General features: G+C 41.5%; 1 protein-coding gene and 1 long non-coding RNA gene across 2 annotated transcripts in view; one reads left to right on the forward strand and one right to left on the reverse strand.

The window, feature by feature from the left end:
• The first annotated feature begins 5,367 nt into the window (after positions 1 to 5,367).
• On the forward strand, positions 5,368 to 6,095 carry LOC121548204. Its single transcript, XR_005996628.2, has 2 exons — positions 5,368 to 5,739; positions 5,939 to 6,095. It is a non-coding gene; the product is annotated as an uncharacterized LOC121548204 (long non-coding RNA).
• Positions 6,096 to 9,689: 3,594 nt separating this feature from the next.
• LOC121563120 (UPF0606 protein KIAA1549L-like) overlaps positions 9,690 to 16,939 on the reverse strand; it is a 60,740-nt gene continuing 53,490 nt past the window's right edge. Inside the window, 4 exon segments of the mRNA XM_045217280.1 lie at positions 9,690 to 10,155; positions 11,303 to 11,454; positions 12,645 to 12,928; positions 13,388 to 13,485. Of these exon segments, the coding sequence (XP_045073215.1) occupies positions 9,886 to 10,155; positions 11,303 to 11,454; positions 12,645 to 12,928; positions 13,388 to 13,485 (804 nt within the window). The 3' untranslated portion in view covers positions 9,690 to 9,885.

Here is a 16,939-nt window from a genome sequence, read left to right on the forward strand (position 1 = left end):
GCTTCCATTAAAGAAAACCCTTTGAGTTCTATTAGACAGATAGCTCTGAATCCACAATATGGCAGAAGTTGAAAAGCCATAACACATACGTTTTTTCAACAACAGGTTATGGCCAATAATATCAAAGGCTGGTACTGAAATATAACAGTACAGCTCCCACAATCTTCTTATTATCAATTTATTTCAACCAATCATCAGTCATTTGTGTCAGTGCAGATCTTGTTCCTGTAGTGTTTGTAAACACCCTAGTAGGTTGATTTATAACCTGAACCAGATTGCAGGCACTGGTTTTTTATTTTATTTTTATTTCACCTTTATTTAACCAGGTAAGCCAGTTGAGAACAAGTTCTCATTTACAACTGCGACCTGGCCAAGATAAAGCAAAGCAGTGCGATAAAAACAACACAGAGTTACATATGGGGTAAAAAACATAAAGTCAAAAATACAACAGAAAATATATATACAGTGTGTGCAAATGTAGCAAGTTATGGAGGTAAGGCAATAAATAGGCTATAGTGCAAAATAATTACAATAGTATTAACACTGGAATGCTAGATGTGCAAGAGATTATGTGCAAATAGAGATACTGGGGTGCAAAAGAGCAAAATAAATAACAATATAGGGATGAGGTAGTTGGGCGGGCTAATTTCAGATGGGCTGTGTACAGCTGCAGTGATCGGTAAGGTGCTCTGACAACTGACGCTTAAAGTTAGTGAGGGAGATAAGAGTCTCCAGCTTCAGATATTTTTGCAATTCGTTCCAGTCATTGGCAGCAGAGAACTGGAAGGAATGGCAGCCAAAGGAGGTGTTGGCTTTGGGAATGACCAGTGAGATATACCTGCTGGAGCGCAGACTTACAGTAAGAAGCTTCCTTTTGAGCAGACAGCTTGATGAAAACCAATCAATATTCAGGTCCCCAAGAAAGCAGACCTCTCTGTATACATCACATGCACTATCAAGCATTTCACACATATTATATAGATACTTACTGTTAGCACTTGGTGGCCTATAACAACACCCCAAAAGAAAAGGCTTTAGATGTGCCAAGTGAACCTGCAACCACAACACTGAATATATACAGCAACACCTCCCCGATAAGCATTTCTGTCTCTTCTATAGATGTTATATCCTTGTATTGCTACTGCTGTATCTTCAAATGAATTATCTAAATGAGTCTCAGAAATGGCTAATATATGAATGTTATCTGATGTTAGCAAGTTATTGATTTCATTAAATCTTATTTCTAAGGCTTCATATATTCATATGGTCTATTTTCAGCCCTTTCCCGGGTAGCTTATGAGTGATGGCCATTGCAAAATTTAGATTTTGTGGTAAATTAACCATTTCCTTGTGGATTTTGATGTGTGCTTGGGGTTATAGTCTTGCTGGACGATCCACTTGCGACCGAGTTTCTGTCAGTGTTGGTGTGGGTGCGTGGAGAGGAGTCAGACGCAGGACGCATAAGCTAAGTCGAACAGGACTTTACTAGATGCACAACCAGTACAAAATAAAGTGCCTCTAACGAGGAGGCAAAACGACAACGCAACACAGTGCGTATTAAAACCAATGCCAGAGTACTGCACAGGATACCACCAACAGACAGGAACTAAAATAACACACAACTAACGAACACAACCACAGGAAACTTATAAGGCACATAATCAAGACCAAACGGACACAGGTGTAACAGACAGACCAAACCAAACGAACATCGAAACATTCAACGGTGGCAGCTAGTACTCCGGGGACGACGAACGCCGAAGCCTGCCCGAACAAGGAGGAGGAGCAGCCTCGGCAGATTCCGTGACAGTTTCAGCTTCCTGGCAGAGGCAACTATGTTTTTGGCCAAAATGTCCTGGTACTGGGTAAAGTTCATGATGCCATTGACCTTAACAAGGGCCGCAGGACCAGTAGACGAAAAATAGTCCCAATATATAAATGATCCACCACCATTTTAAACAGTAGGTACGGGGTTATTTTCTGCTTATGCATCCTTATTTCGACACCAAATCCACCACTGGTGTGCCTGGCCAAAGACCTCTATTTCATGTCATCCAAGAAATGTAAATGCCTGGAGTTTGCTAAACGGCATTGGTACTTGGATTGGAACATGGACTACGGTCAGATGACATGAAAAAAGAGCTCTTTGGCCACACACATCGGTAGTGGGTATGGCGTTGAAATAAGGATGCTGTGCCGCAACAACAGCATCATGAAGTGACTTTGACATCCGTAAAAACCTGTATGCCAACAATGTCCTATCTGGCGGTACCACCATGTATCCTGGTATCGGTGACCACATGCAGAAACAGATCACAGCCCTGGTCTCCAGCACCATGAAGATCAAGGTAAATGGCTGAGAACATGTGGGGAAACTGTTAAAGAATATACCCAGTCTGAAATCAGTCCCCACTCCTGCTTAATCCGCTGCAGGTCTGTAGTTGTATCTAGTCCATCTCAGTGTAACTTCCACAAATATAGCATTTAGACCAGGGGTGTCAAACTCATTCAATGGAGGGCCTAGTGTCTGCTGTTTTTTTTATTATTTCCACCACTTTTAAACCTCATTTTCATTATCTCCAACACCATACCAGTGTCTACATATGTGAAAACGTTGCAAAGTGAAAGATATTTCTCTTCCGCTGCCTCTACAGAGAATTGCTTGTGGTTTATGGTATTACTACAACAACCCCAAACTTCCCCCTGCTCTGTTCCGCTCTGTTCTGACTTTCCAGCAGGTCTGTTGTTGTAACCAGTCCATCTCAGTGTAATTCCCACAGATATAGCATTTAGACTCTTGTCATATAAACTACTCTGGCTATACAATTGATAAAAACAATTGAAAACTAACATGAAGAGAATTCAACAGGCCAAATCATTACAATGTCTCTGAGATGTTACTTTTCAATGGTAGTCCGCATTTATGTTTTATTTCAACAAAATAATGTAAAAAATACATTAAAGTTCAGAACAACACATGAGCTCATCTAAGCCTACATATCTATCAACTATCTAATCATCTTCGTACACTACACTGTTTTGAGTATTTTAAAGCAAGCCATTTAATAACCAAGTACATAATATGCCATGAAAATGACTGGTGATTCATTAGCAACACACGTCAGCAAGACCCACTGAAATCAACCAAAAGAGAACAAATTAATGGTCTGCTATAGCATAAACCCAATAGAATGCAGTATATCTACACAGAATCACACACAGTCATCATAAACCTCATCAGGGTCTTCTGCACCCCTCTCAATGTCAGGTGGTAAGTTCTGCTCAGGCTCCACTCTGGGACGCTTCACTGCACTCCCCTTTGGAGGACTCCATTTCCCTATAGACCAAGGGGATGACAAGGCAAGAGGGATAATACAACACAGTGACAGCAATTACATTGACTTTTGATACTTAAGTATACTTTTACTCAAGTAGTATATTACTGGGTGACTTTCATTTTACTTGAGTCATTTTCTATTAAGTTACTATACCATACTTTTACTCAAGTATTACAATTGGGTACTTTTTCCACCACTGAGGGGGAGGGGACCAGAACAGGTTGAGTCTATCTAGTAATCTCAAAGCATAACCCTTCTGTGGGACACTTCAGCAATACAAAAGATGACATACTGTACTTAGCTACTGGTCACATGAAGGCCCATCGGTTGGCTGGATCTGGTGTCTACACCACAGTTGTCAGGGAGAGAGACGAAACAATGGTAGTATCCTGAGTCAGACAGGGTGATGTTGTGGAGGGTCAGGTAGGACACACCAGTCCATGGACCTGTATGATTCCAGGTGAGGGTGTGTCTGGACTGACTCTTTAGGGGTAAACATGTATCCCCATCTTCCCTGCACCAGGACACTCTGGGCTCAACCCTGAAGCTCACCACACAGGACACAGTGACAGAGACAGAGATGGGAGCTCTCCACCAACAGCCATCAGACACTGGAACTGTGAATTAAAACAAATACACTCAAACCTGAAATAAGACATACACCTAATTTGAATAGCTGTCTTGGGAAATCAGGAACTGAATTTAGCTGCATGGAATTCTCATGTACAGTAATCAAAAGGTATAGATGGACAGTGTTTGTATTAAATGAAGATTGATCTTAACATTTACTATGACAACGATGGATTTGCTAATGATGTAGTGTCTATCTTTACTCATTTGTACTGAACACCTGTACAGTCCAGCATCATCTATAGATATGTTAGTAAAATGCAGGAATGAGGGGTTTGGGTCACAGGATTGCAGATGCATTTGTCCAGTTTACACCATGTGACTTGTGGCAGGTCAGTACAGAACGTGACAGTTAATCACCAGATGCTCTGTGCTAACCGTTTTAACCAGTGTTCCGTAGCACTCTGACTCGGACAGTCGCAGGGATCTTGTCCTATTTAGGGGAAAATAATTGTTTTACATTAGGAGAATCAGGAGTACTCGTCCTTCTATAGATTAGAAATTGATGATAGTTTCACTATATTGCCCAAAACATGAGACTTTTCAGTAAGAAAAAGTTATGATTACGAATATTGTCAAAACGTATGACAGGTCTGTAGTTTACTTACTGTAGTAAGCATACACTAGTCAGTTAGTAGTTTTCATGTATTTATTCAATATTATATAATTGTGCAAAATGTTTTTTTTAATATACATCTTTGAATAAATCATTTAGAGTGAGAAAACTGTTACTAGCCTACCTTGAAGTTGTTCTGCCAACAGTAGAAGGATGATACCAAGCTAGCCTTTCCCCTCATTATTTGGAATACCCATTCTCTTCACTTGAGCCTTTTTTAACGGTAAATGTGTCTCGGAAGGTAATCTACTCTGGGTGTCTTTAAGCATTAGTGTCAGCCTACTTTGAAAATACCTTATTTTCTTCATACTCTTGTCAAACTATTGATTGCTGGTGAAATCATTAAACAGATCAAATCATGCAGTATAGATGTAGGATCTTAATTTGAGCCAGTTTGATACAGCGGGAAAATAATCCTGCAGTAACAGGAAATGTGAATTATTATGTGGATTATAATAAATTGACATTTTGTAGGGGTTGATAGCTTTTTCATAAGGGATAATCAAGTCTGAAATGTACAAACTTCAGAAGTCTTTATCTTTTTATTGTAGTATATTTTATTTTGGAGGAAAGTTCTCCTGCAATCGGGTGATATAATTAAGAGAGGGGGTGGGGGTCCTGCTGATTGAGCCTGCGCAATATTTGACATTAAATGTTTCCTTTTAGCATTAGGCTTAGCCTACTGCGCAATATTTAAAATGCAACAAAAGGTTTAGAACATGATAAACTTGAGGTAAAGGTTCCAGAATCACCAGGTGCATTCACCTTTCAAATCCAAACAAATCTGAATTCATGACCTACTGAAAAGTGAAAACAAGATGAATGCCAACAAATCCAGATTCTTCCCCTCTCTCTATGACCAGTCCAACGCATGCTGGGATATTTGGACCTCAATTTTGCAGCCGGACCATAATCATTGCAATGCGCAGCAGCAGCAGCAGCAGCATCAGCATCAGCCCGTTAGAGACACGGAGCGGTGGCCTGACACGGGCATCCTAGTTGTGAACAACTACCAGCCTCTGGAGGTGTTTAGTCCCCCGACCGGTATCCATGGGGTCAGGAGGAGCGAAATGGACGAAGTCAACGAGCTGGCTATCCTGATAATGGAGTTGGAGTTAGGAGCGCAGATGGGAGAGCCGTTGGATCGAGGGAGATGTAAAATACAGTGCTATTTTATTCCATATGACAATCTGACTTCAAACGCGCTGTTTCATATTGTAGGCCTAGTGTGCCTATGCGACAGCCACACATCTTGGGGCATCTGATGCTGTCTATTACAATGTTAGACCTCATTGTTTAGAGAATTAGTGCTAACACTTTATACATTGATTGATTCTCTCTTTCCCTCCCATAGATTACTTCCTAAGCAACCTTCATACCTCTGTCATCCAACAACTGAGAAGAGAAGGATTTAAATCAGGGAAAAAACAATAATGCTTGTATCTCATCATAATCACCTTGATTAACAACTATTTATAGTCATAAATAAATCCTATATTAAACCTTTTTTATCAGAATACATTTTTTCCTCAAACCACAAACCACATTAACCATCCAACAACCAATCTGTCATCACTTTTATTGATTTAATTTGCAAAGATTCAAATCCCATAATCTGACATCCTGTTTCTCTCTTCAAACTGATGTATCAGCATTCAAATGTGAAATGTGTTTAATTTCTACACAAAACCGGTCAGCATCTACAGAACAGACAGAAAGGGTTTCATTTTACAATACAGTAGCCTACATGGTAACATAACAATCCATCCACAACCATGTGTGTTGTCAGTCCATCAGCAAAAGATATGCTGGAAACAGAAAAGCAACAGAGTTCTGGTTTGGAGTTACAGTAAGAGAGAGCATTCCTCTCCTATTTACACTCAGACACACTGGACGGGCTGGAAAACCTAATCTCCCAGGGTGCATCTGAAAACAGATACTCTACTGTACAGTGGGTCAGTAAAAAAGAAAATCATGGTGAAAGACTATAACCTGCATCTGAAATAATGCAATAATGTGTCATCATGATAAACACGGTAGGAGAAAATATGTTACATTTTTGGGACAGCTTTCATTTTAACATTTCATTCCCTTTCTTTCTGTCTTATCTAAGCATTACAGTAATTTGAGAATTAAAAGTATATTTTGTTGTTGCAATACCACCTACGATGTGTGAGGTGATATGCACTTCCACCCATCCTTTGGTGTACTGTGACCAAAACGATTACACTCTTCCCCCAGTCACTTGTTCCTCTTATCAAAGATACTCAAACCAGGCTCATCTCAGTCTTGGGTTCCATGTGTAGACTCATGCATGTCATGCCCACCCAATATAATACCAAGAGCCACTGTATGAATACCACACTGAATAGGAGCAACCTTCAGACAAGGTGTGTTCACTCACTGGTAATGAGAGAATGAAAGCCAGAATCCATGGAGAGGACCAAACACCAGGGCTCAGAGCTGCCCTAACCTTTTAACCTCTGCGTCCAGCAACAGATCACATAACATACATATACCTATAGGATAAAGTGCATCTCAACTGGTTCTCATTAAAAATAAAAAGTTAAAGTACAATCATCAAGGAGGAGATCAAACTCATTGGGTTAAACATTCACAATATGATGCAAAGAATGCACTACTGACAGAGGACCTTGGTCATCAAAGCTCAAACTAATATCTATGTAGTTAACAGTCCCAGTCCACCATTGTCCATATGTAACAGTATAGTACCATTATACCCACTAGAGGCCCTTGTGCCAATCACTCCTGGGGAGTTTAGTGCATTAAACCAGAGATGCACATCTCCAGTCCTAAAATGTAAAAGTGTCAGTCTGGTTGTTATCTGATCTGATCATTACTAGGGGAAAAAACATGGCCAAACATTACAGAATGTAGAAATGTATTGTGTAGAACACAGATATGACACTCTGTTATGTAGAATCATTACAGTGCAATACATACTTTCTGTAACATTTACTGAGTGGATTCTGTGGCCAATTTATGATTTAATTTGGCTTATGTATCAAGTGCAAAAGAAAATAGAAATCTAACTGAGCACTGTGTCAGTGTTTAGTGTCCTCTCTCCTTTCTATTTAGAAACACATTACATTTATTTACAGTTGAGTTAAACCCAGTCCAACTTTACTGTGTCCAAGGAAAGGGCTACAGTACTGGATTCATGATCATGTTCATTGTGAAAGGCAGTTTGGAGGCATTGTCAAGAAACAAGTGAAATTGTCTTCTGATTCAAGTGTTTGTCGCCACAATAATCACAATTTATGAGGCACATGTGTTCTGAAAAGTGTGTTTCTTTAAAACATGGTGGCAGGTCTCAACTCACTATTCATATCCATTCATATACAATAACAGTACCTCCTTTTCTTTGGAGAAAATCAACACCTTTCATTAAATCTACTGACTTCAATTGTGCCTAATTTGTGGTCCAATGTTATTGAACAGATCACTCATGTTGTTGTCAAACTGCTTGAAATTATACTTAGAAGACGTGGCTGAGCACAGGAAAGGGAAATATGACTCAGTTCTCAATTGTCATTGAAGAACATAACAAACTAAATCACCTCTCAGTCAGTGGATGGAATACTCAGGGCCATTGGAGATGACAACAAAACAGTTGTCGCTCTTTTAGTTGAAATGGACTTGTTCTATAAAAAGAGCTAAGATACATGGCATCCCTCTACATGCTTATATATACACATTATACAATGGATGGGTCTAATTCTGAATGATGATTGGTTAAAACCTAATTCCAGCCAGTGACTTTTCCACAAGTTACCACCGGCTAAATCTATGACGTTAAAAAGCCTATTGTCTCATCCACTGTCTCAACAGCCCAGCCAAGCAATATATAAACTTGATCTCCACTATAAAAAGCATTTAGACATTATCTCACATTTCTTTTAGACTAACATTTAGTTTTCAACAGCGGAGATTTGTATAAACCTTGCTGTCTGTCTCTCCAACATTTGCAACATTGTTTCAATATTCAAATTCGATCTCCAGCTGTCCCATAGTAATGAACATGTCGGGAGTCGGGACTAGACAGAGTCGAAATCATGAATCAGCTGGCATCATTTTTATGGATATATACAAAGAAATGTCAATTGAAAAAAGGTAAAACGAAATGAAGTGCAGCTAGTTTTCAGTCTTTACAGCTTCAGTTTGAAGTGATTATGTTAGCTGTGTTGTTTGCTAGCTCCTTTCACCACTGTGCTGACGAGAGAGCACATTTTCTTTGCCAGGTGAAATCGCGCCTCATTAGCTCATTGTTATGGATGTATCCAAATAAATATCTCTGGAAAACAGCTTAAACAAACGCAAATGCAGCTACTTTGCTGTTATTCTGGCTGCACTTTTTGATGAGACTGTAAGTTAGCCGTAGTTGGCTAGCTAGCAAGCAAGGGATAAGAACGTTTTGCCATTATTTGAATATGTTGGTAACACATTGTATAAAAGTGATAATGCCCTCGAAAATGGTGTTTGGAGGATATAATGACACGATTTGCCGGCCCTCGACTTCATCTCGGGCCTAACAACACCCGTGCCAATATATCATCCAAACACCGGCAACTTGGGTATTATCACTTAAATGTGATCTTCTGTTCTGAAGTGTTTGGACCTTTGAGCACGAACATATGACGACTCGCTCTGCCTCATCAATTGTTGTACATGTATTGATTTTGTGTCATACTCCTCTCAATGGGTTGCTAAGGTTATTGTCCTGGTTAGAGAAACACTCATCTGTCATTATTACAGGTCTTTAGATGTGGGAATGACATATGTACAATGTAAAGGAACAGGTGGTGTAATGTAACTATAAGAGACATCGTTAAGAAGAGATGACTAACAGTTTGAGATAGAACACTTTCACCCTTCAGTAACTCCAAAATAACAGCATGGTGGTGAAACACATCAGAGCAACGTGGTATTTTCCCACGATGAGAGAGAGAGAGAGAAAGAGAGAAAGAGAGAAAGAGAGAAAGAGAGAGAGAGAGAGAGAGAGAGAGAGAGAGAGAGAGAGAGAGAGAGAGAGAGAGAGAGAGAGAGAGAGAGAGAGAGAGAGAGAGAGAGAGAGAGAGAGAGAGAGAGAGAGAGAGAGATAGAGATAGAGATAGAGATAGAGATAGAGATAGAGATAGAGATAGAGAGAGAAGCTTTTATAAGTCTTAATATACAAATATCAAAAAAGCTGAGATAGAGAGTTTGTTCAGTCTCTAGTGTTACAGCATGTTCAGAAAAGAGAGTGCTGCAATTCCACCTCCCGGCCACTAGAGTGAGAGATTACACCTGGAACTCAAACATATCTGTCTGCTTCTTGGCCAGCTTTGCCACCTCCTGGCGGATGGCCTGCACCAGGGCGGAGGTGGAGAGGCTGCTGAGAGGGACTCTGTCTCTGGGCTCCCCCACATCGGGCAGGCTCTGCTGGAACGCTGCGGTGGTCGAGGTGGGGGGTGGCTCCATGGCTTGGCCGTAGTGTAGGGGGAGTCTGGGGGAGCTGCCTTGAGGGTAGCGGGGATGAGGGAAGGCGTCCACGTAGCCTGGGAGAGCCACCTGGAAGAGAGGGTAGGCCAGGCGTCACCAAAACAACCACACAGGGTTTCATACCCACCAAAATGATAGGAAATACAGCTGATGCTTTGTTTTTCAAATTCAAAAGGTATTATCCTTATTGGATCAGTTTGCTGGGTGATCATTGTCTCTCTTCCACCAGTATTTCACATATATTCAAATGGGTGAAAACAAGGGAAAATATACACAAGCACACTGGGACCAAACTCACAGGATAAAAGAAAGAAGTCAAAATTAAAACTGTGTTTGAAATATCTGTGATTTTTTTAAATGGACTTTTGATTCAAACCGAGCGTTTGAACTCCACTTATGGGTTACTTTAGAATCTGGACATGAGATGTGCATGACTCTCTGATTCTACACAAAACGAATGAAAGGAAGATCCAAAAGGAAAAAATAAAAGAGGTGTTCATTTAGGAAATGTGCTCAACTACCCCAGTATTTTGCTGTGTCCACTCAACGCCAGCCATAAATTCAGTTCAGCAAATGGTTTCTAAATGACACTGGTTCTGCAAAAAGACATTGCGTGAAGGCATCTGGTTGAAACAGGCAGACAGACAGGGATAAAAAGAACATTCCATACAGAAGAGAGACCAGTGAGGAGAGGGGAGGTCACATTGTCAATAACAGATCTGACAGAGGGGGAAATGGAACATGTTTCATGTTAAACAGACAGAGAGAGAGAGAGAGAGAGAGAGAGAGTACTGTATAATATAAGGTTAGGAACCCAATCCTGCTCAAGGGTAGATGAGGAAAGAGCAATAAGATGTGTTTTTTTCAGCTCACTGTCAATCCCTGATAAGGCTCTCTGCAGAGGCTGTTATGAAAATGTCTTCATATTCACTGATGAGTCACATTTTGGTGTCTTACAAAAGTCCAGGAAAATACATTGAGCTCTGTAACTTACCATTCCATTAGTTTACATAACAACTCTAAGCCCTGGGGCAGGATTGGGCTTTCCCTGGTGTGTGGTGTGGTTGTGGCTCGAGGTAGAACCTACCCTTAAGCACAGATCTAGGATCAGATTACTCCACCTCAACTTTACCATAAGGTAATTTATCTGATCCAGGATCAGTGGGTAGCTACGTCTACCTACGCTGTGAGTGTGGAGAGTAGGGCGGGTTCTTACAGAGTCTGCCCACTGGGGAGGCACGTCCTCAGGCTCGGGGGGGTAGGACATCCAGGATGGGCTGTGGTAGGAGGACGGGGGCGTGGAGGCAAAGTACTCAGAGTAGCCCGACCGCGAGGCTGGGATGGCGTACACCGCTGTGATGGGGTTTCCTGTGGGGGATTAGGAAGTCGTTATATAGGGGAAATACTACAATGACAACTGCCATTACCAGAAGAAGAACCAAGTTGTTCTAAAATTGTGACAAACAATGATAAGTTGATAACTTGTTGTAATAAACACTCCAAATGCTTTTTCATAAACACACACGCATCCCCCCAACACACACACACATTTAATGTACTATCCTTGTGGGGACCAAACAATTGATTCCCATTCAAAATCCTATTTGCCTTAACCCCTAAACCTAACCCTTCACCTAACCCATAACCTTAAAGTGAAATGTCAACCTTTTTTCTCCAGCACCACCCCAACAAGGTGAAGTTGGCGCGTGTCTATGTTCTATGGAAATTAAGATAGAGGGAGACAAGTGTTTGCAATGACATCAACGGTGTGCGTCATGTGATTTTAATCAATTGTAATTAGGCATTGCCTACTAATTGGTTGATGGTGCCATTGGAAACACTTGTCTCTATCTGTTTTACTACAAAACATAAAAACGCGCCATTTTCACAGATGTTGATGTTAGGGGTGGTGCTGGAGCTGATGAATATGAAGTTGTTCCCAGACCCCTAACCCTAACCTAAACCTAAACCCTAACCCTAATTCTAACCCTAACTCCTAAATCTAAACCCTAACTCCTAACCCAAACCCTAACTCTAATTTAAACCCTAATCCTAACTCCTAACCTAAACCCTAATCCCTACCTCCTAACCCTAACCCTAACTTCTAAATCCTAAGCTAAACCTAACTCCTAACCTACCCCTAACCCCTAACTCCGAACCATAACTTCTAAATCCTAACCTAAACCCTAATTCCTAACTCCTAACCTAAACCCTAAACCTAACTCCTAACCCTAACTCCTAACCTAAACCCTAACTCCTAACCCTAACTCCTAACCTAAACCCTAACTCCTAACCCTAACTCCTAACCTAAACCCTAACTCCTAACCTAACTCCTAGCCTAAACCCTAACTCCTGACCCTAACTCCTAACTCCTAACTCCTAACCCCTAACGCCTAACGCCTAACCTAAACCCTAACTCATAACTCCTAACTCCTAACTCCTAACCTTAACCCTAACTCCTAACTCCTAACTCCTAACCTAAACCTTAACTCTAATTCTAACCCTAAAATAGCCCTTTTTTCTTGTGTAAAATACAACACACACACACAGGTTCTGACCTGAGTAGGTGGACACAGGCTGTTCTGCTGTGACTGAAGGGAGTGCTGCTCTGGAGAGGGGGACTGAAGGGAGTGCTGCTCTGGAGAGGGGGACTGAAGGGAGTGCTGCTCTGGAGAGGGGGACTGAAGGGAGTGCTGCTCTGGAGAGGGGGACTGAAGGGAGTGCTGCTCTGGAGAGGGGGACATAGGGGACGCTGCTGTCATTATGCTGGGTCTGCATGTCCGTCATGTTGGTCCCAGACGACTCCGAGGTCCTGGCCTTGGACCCCAGGTCAGAAGACGAGCTGAGTCAGAGAGAGAGGGATAATGCTCACATCTAAAAATCACAATAACATGCAATACATATTATTCACCACAAGAGGGCAATGGTGATCCATATAAACCCCACAGTAACACTGGATTCTCATTGCTATTCATGTCATGTTCCTATGCACTGATTCTACTTTCAAATGTATACATGGACTGAGAGCACTCGGGCCACACTGCATTTACCTGGTGAATATTAGCATGTGAATTTGAATGTTGGGGGAGCTTAGTGATTCATTTTGGGGTGAGAGTGCGATATTGCAGCTTTGATTAATTTGAGGAAAGATGAGACGTGTGTCATGGGGCTGTGTGTGTGTGTGTGTGTGTGTGTGTGTGTGTGTGTGTGTGTGTGTGTGTGTGTGTGTGTGTGTGTGTGTGTGTGTGTGTGTGTGTGTGTGTGTGCTGCGTGTGCGTGCGTGCGTGCGTCCTGACCGTACCGTCTTAGAGAGGTCCCAGGAGGGGGGCCGGTGCGAGGGGGAATAGGGGGTGGAGGAGAGCCCATAGCCATGTCAGGAAGCTGGGTGAACCTAAAGGCCTGTAAGAAGAGAAGTCAACTGGTTTTTTATTTTATTTTTATTTCACCTTTATTTAACCAGGTAAGCCAGTTGAGAACAAGTTCTCATTTACAACTGCGACCTGGCCAAGATAAAGCAAAGCAGTGCGATAAAAACAACACAGAGTTACATATGGGGTAAAAAACATAAAGTCAAAAATACAACAGAAAATATATATACAGTGTGTGCAAATGTAGCAAGTTATGGAGGTAAGGCAATAAATAGGCTATAGTGCAAAATAATTACAATAGTATTAACACTGGAATGCTAGATGTGCAAGAGATTATGTGCAAATAGAGATACTGGGGTGCAAAAGAGCAAAATAAATAACAATATAGGGATGAGGTAGTTGGGCGGGCTAATTTCAGATGGGCTGTGTACAGCTGCAGTGATCGGTAAGGTGCTCTGACAACTGGCGCTTAAAGTTAGTGAGGGAGATAAGAGTCTCCAGCTTCAGATATTTTGCAATTCGTTCCAGTCATTGGCAGCAGAGAACTGGAAGGAATGGCAGCCAAAGGAGGTGTTGGCTTTGGGAATGACCAGTGAGATATACCTGCTGGAGCGCAGACTTACAGTAAGAAGCTTCCTTTTGAGCAGACAGCTTGATGAAAACCAATCAATATTCAGGTCCCCAAGAAAGCAGACCTCTCTGTATACATCACATGCACTATCAAGCATTTCACACATATTATATAGATACTTACTGTTAGCACTTGGTGGCCTATAACAACACCCCAAAAGAAAAGGCTTTAGATGTGCCAAGTGAACCTGCAACCACAACACTGAATATATACAGCAACACCCTCCCGATAAGCATTTCTGTCTCTTCTATAGATGTTATATCCTTGTATTGCTACTGCTGTATCTTCAAATGAATTATCTAAATGAGTCTCAGAAATGGCTAATATATGAATGTTATCTGATGTTAGCAAGTTATTGATTTCATTAAATCTTATTTCTAAGGCTTCATATATTCATATGGTCTATTTTCAGCCCTTTCCCGGGTAGCTTATGAGTGATGGCCATTGCAAAATTTAGATTTTGTGGTAAATTAACCATTTCCTTGTGGATTTTGATGTGTGCTTGGGGTTATAGTCTTGCTGGACGATCCACTTGCGACCGAGTTTCTGTCAGTGTTGGTGTGGGTGCGTGGAGAGGAGTCAGACGCAGGACGCATAAGCTAAGTCGAACAGGACTTTACTAGATGCACAACCAGTACAAAATAAAGTGCCTCTAACGAGGAGGCAAAACGACAACGCAACACAGTGCGTATTAAAACCAATGCCAGAGTACTGCACAGGATACCACCAACAGACAGGAACTAAAATAACACACAACTAACGAACACAACCACAGGAAACTTATAAGGCACATAATCAAGACCAAACGGACACAGGTGTAACAGACAGACCAAACCAAACGAACATCGAAACATTCAACGGTGGCAGCTAGTACTCCGGGGACGACGAACGCCGAAGCCTGCCCGAACAAGGAGGAGGAGCAGCCTCGGCAGATTCCGCGACAGTTTCAGCTTCCTGGCAGAGGCAACTATGTTTTTGGCCAAAAATGTCCTGGTACTGGGTAAAGTTCATGATGCCATTGACCTTAACAAGGGCCGCAGGACCAGTAGACGAAAAATAGTCCCAATATATAAATGATCCACCACCATTTTAAACAGTAGGTACGGGGTTATTTTCTGCTTATGCATCCTTATTTCGACACCAAATCCACCACTGGTGTGCCTGGCCAAAGACCTCTATTTCATGTCATCCAAGAAATGTAAATGCCTGGAGTTTGCTAAACGGCATTGGTACTTGGATTGGAACATGGACTACGGTCAGATGACATGAAAAAAGAGCTCTTTGGCCACACACATCGGTAGTGGGTATGGCGTTGAAATCAAGGATGCTGTGCCGCAACAACAGCATCATGAAGTGACTTTGACATCCGTAAAAACCTGTATGCCAACAATGTCCTATCTGGCGGTACCACCATGTATCCTGGTATCGGTGACCACATGCAGAAACAGATCACAGCCCTGGTCTCCAGCACCATGAAGATCAAGGTAAATGGCTGAGAACATGTGGGGAAACTGTTAAAGAATATACCCAGTCTGAAATCAGTCCCCACTCCTGCTTAATCCGCTGCAGGTCTGTAGTTGTATCTAGTCCATCTCAGTGTAACTTCCACAAATATAGCATTTAGACCAGGGGTGTCAAACTCATTCAATGGAGGGCCTAGTGTCTGCTGTTTTTTTATTATTTCCACCACTTTTAAACCTCATTTTCATTATCTCCAACACCATACCAGTGTCTACATATGTGAAAACGTTGCAAAGTGAAAGATATTTCTCTTCCGCTGCCTCTACAGAGAATTGCTTGTGGTTTATGGTATTACTACAACAACCCCAAACTTCCCCCTGCTCTGTTCCGCTCTGTTCTGACTTTCCAGCAGGTCTGTTGTTGTAACCAGTCCATCTCAGTGTAATTCCCACAGATATAGCATTTAGACTCTTGTCATATAAACTACTCTGGCTATACAATTGATAAAAAACAATTGAAAACTAACATGAAGAGAATTCAACAGGCCAAATCATTACAATGTCTCTGAGATGTTACTTTTCAATGGTAGTCCGCATTTATGTTTTATTTCAACAAAATAATGTAAAAATACATTAAAGTTCAGAACAACACATGAGCTCATCTAAGCCTACATATCTATCAACTATCTAATCATCTTCAGTACACTACACTGTTTTGAGTATTTTAAAGCAAGCCATTTAATAACCAAGTACATAATATGCCATGAAAAATGACTGGTGATTCATTAGCAACACACGTCAGCAAGACCCACTGAAATCAACCAAAAGAGAACAAATTAATGGTCTGCTATAGCATAAACCCAATAGAATGCAGTATATCTACACAGAATCACACACAGTCATCATAAACCTCATCAGGGTCTTCTGCACCCCTCTCAATGTCAGGTGGTAAGTTCTGCTCAGGCTCCACTCTGGGACGCTTCACTGCACTCCCCTTTGGAGGACTCCATTTCCCTATAGACCAAGGGGATGACAAGGCAAGAGGGATAATACAACACAGTGACAGCAATTACATTGACTTTTTGATACTTAAGTATACTTTTACTCAAGTAGTATATTACTGGGTGACTTTCATTTTACTTGAGTCATTTTCTATTAAGTTACTATACCATACTTTTACTCAAGTATTACAATTGGGTACTTTTTCCACCACTGAGGGGAGGGACCGAACAGGTTGAGTCTATCTAGTAATCTCAAAGCATAACCCTTCTGTGGGACACTTCAGCAATACAAAAGATGACATACTGTACTTAGCTACTGGTCACATGAAGGCCCATCGGTTGGCTGGATCCATTGTCTGCACCACAGTTGTCAGGGAGAGAGACGAAACAATG

This window comes from Coregonus clupeaformis, unplaced genomic scaffold (genome assembly GCF_020615455.1).
Source record: "Coregonus clupeaformis isolate EN_2021a unplaced genomic scaffold, ASM2061545v1 scaf0994, whole genome shotgun sequence".
Lineage (NCBI taxonomy): Eukaryota > Metazoa > Chordata > Actinopteri > Salmoniformes > Salmonidae > Coregonus > Coregonus clupeaformis.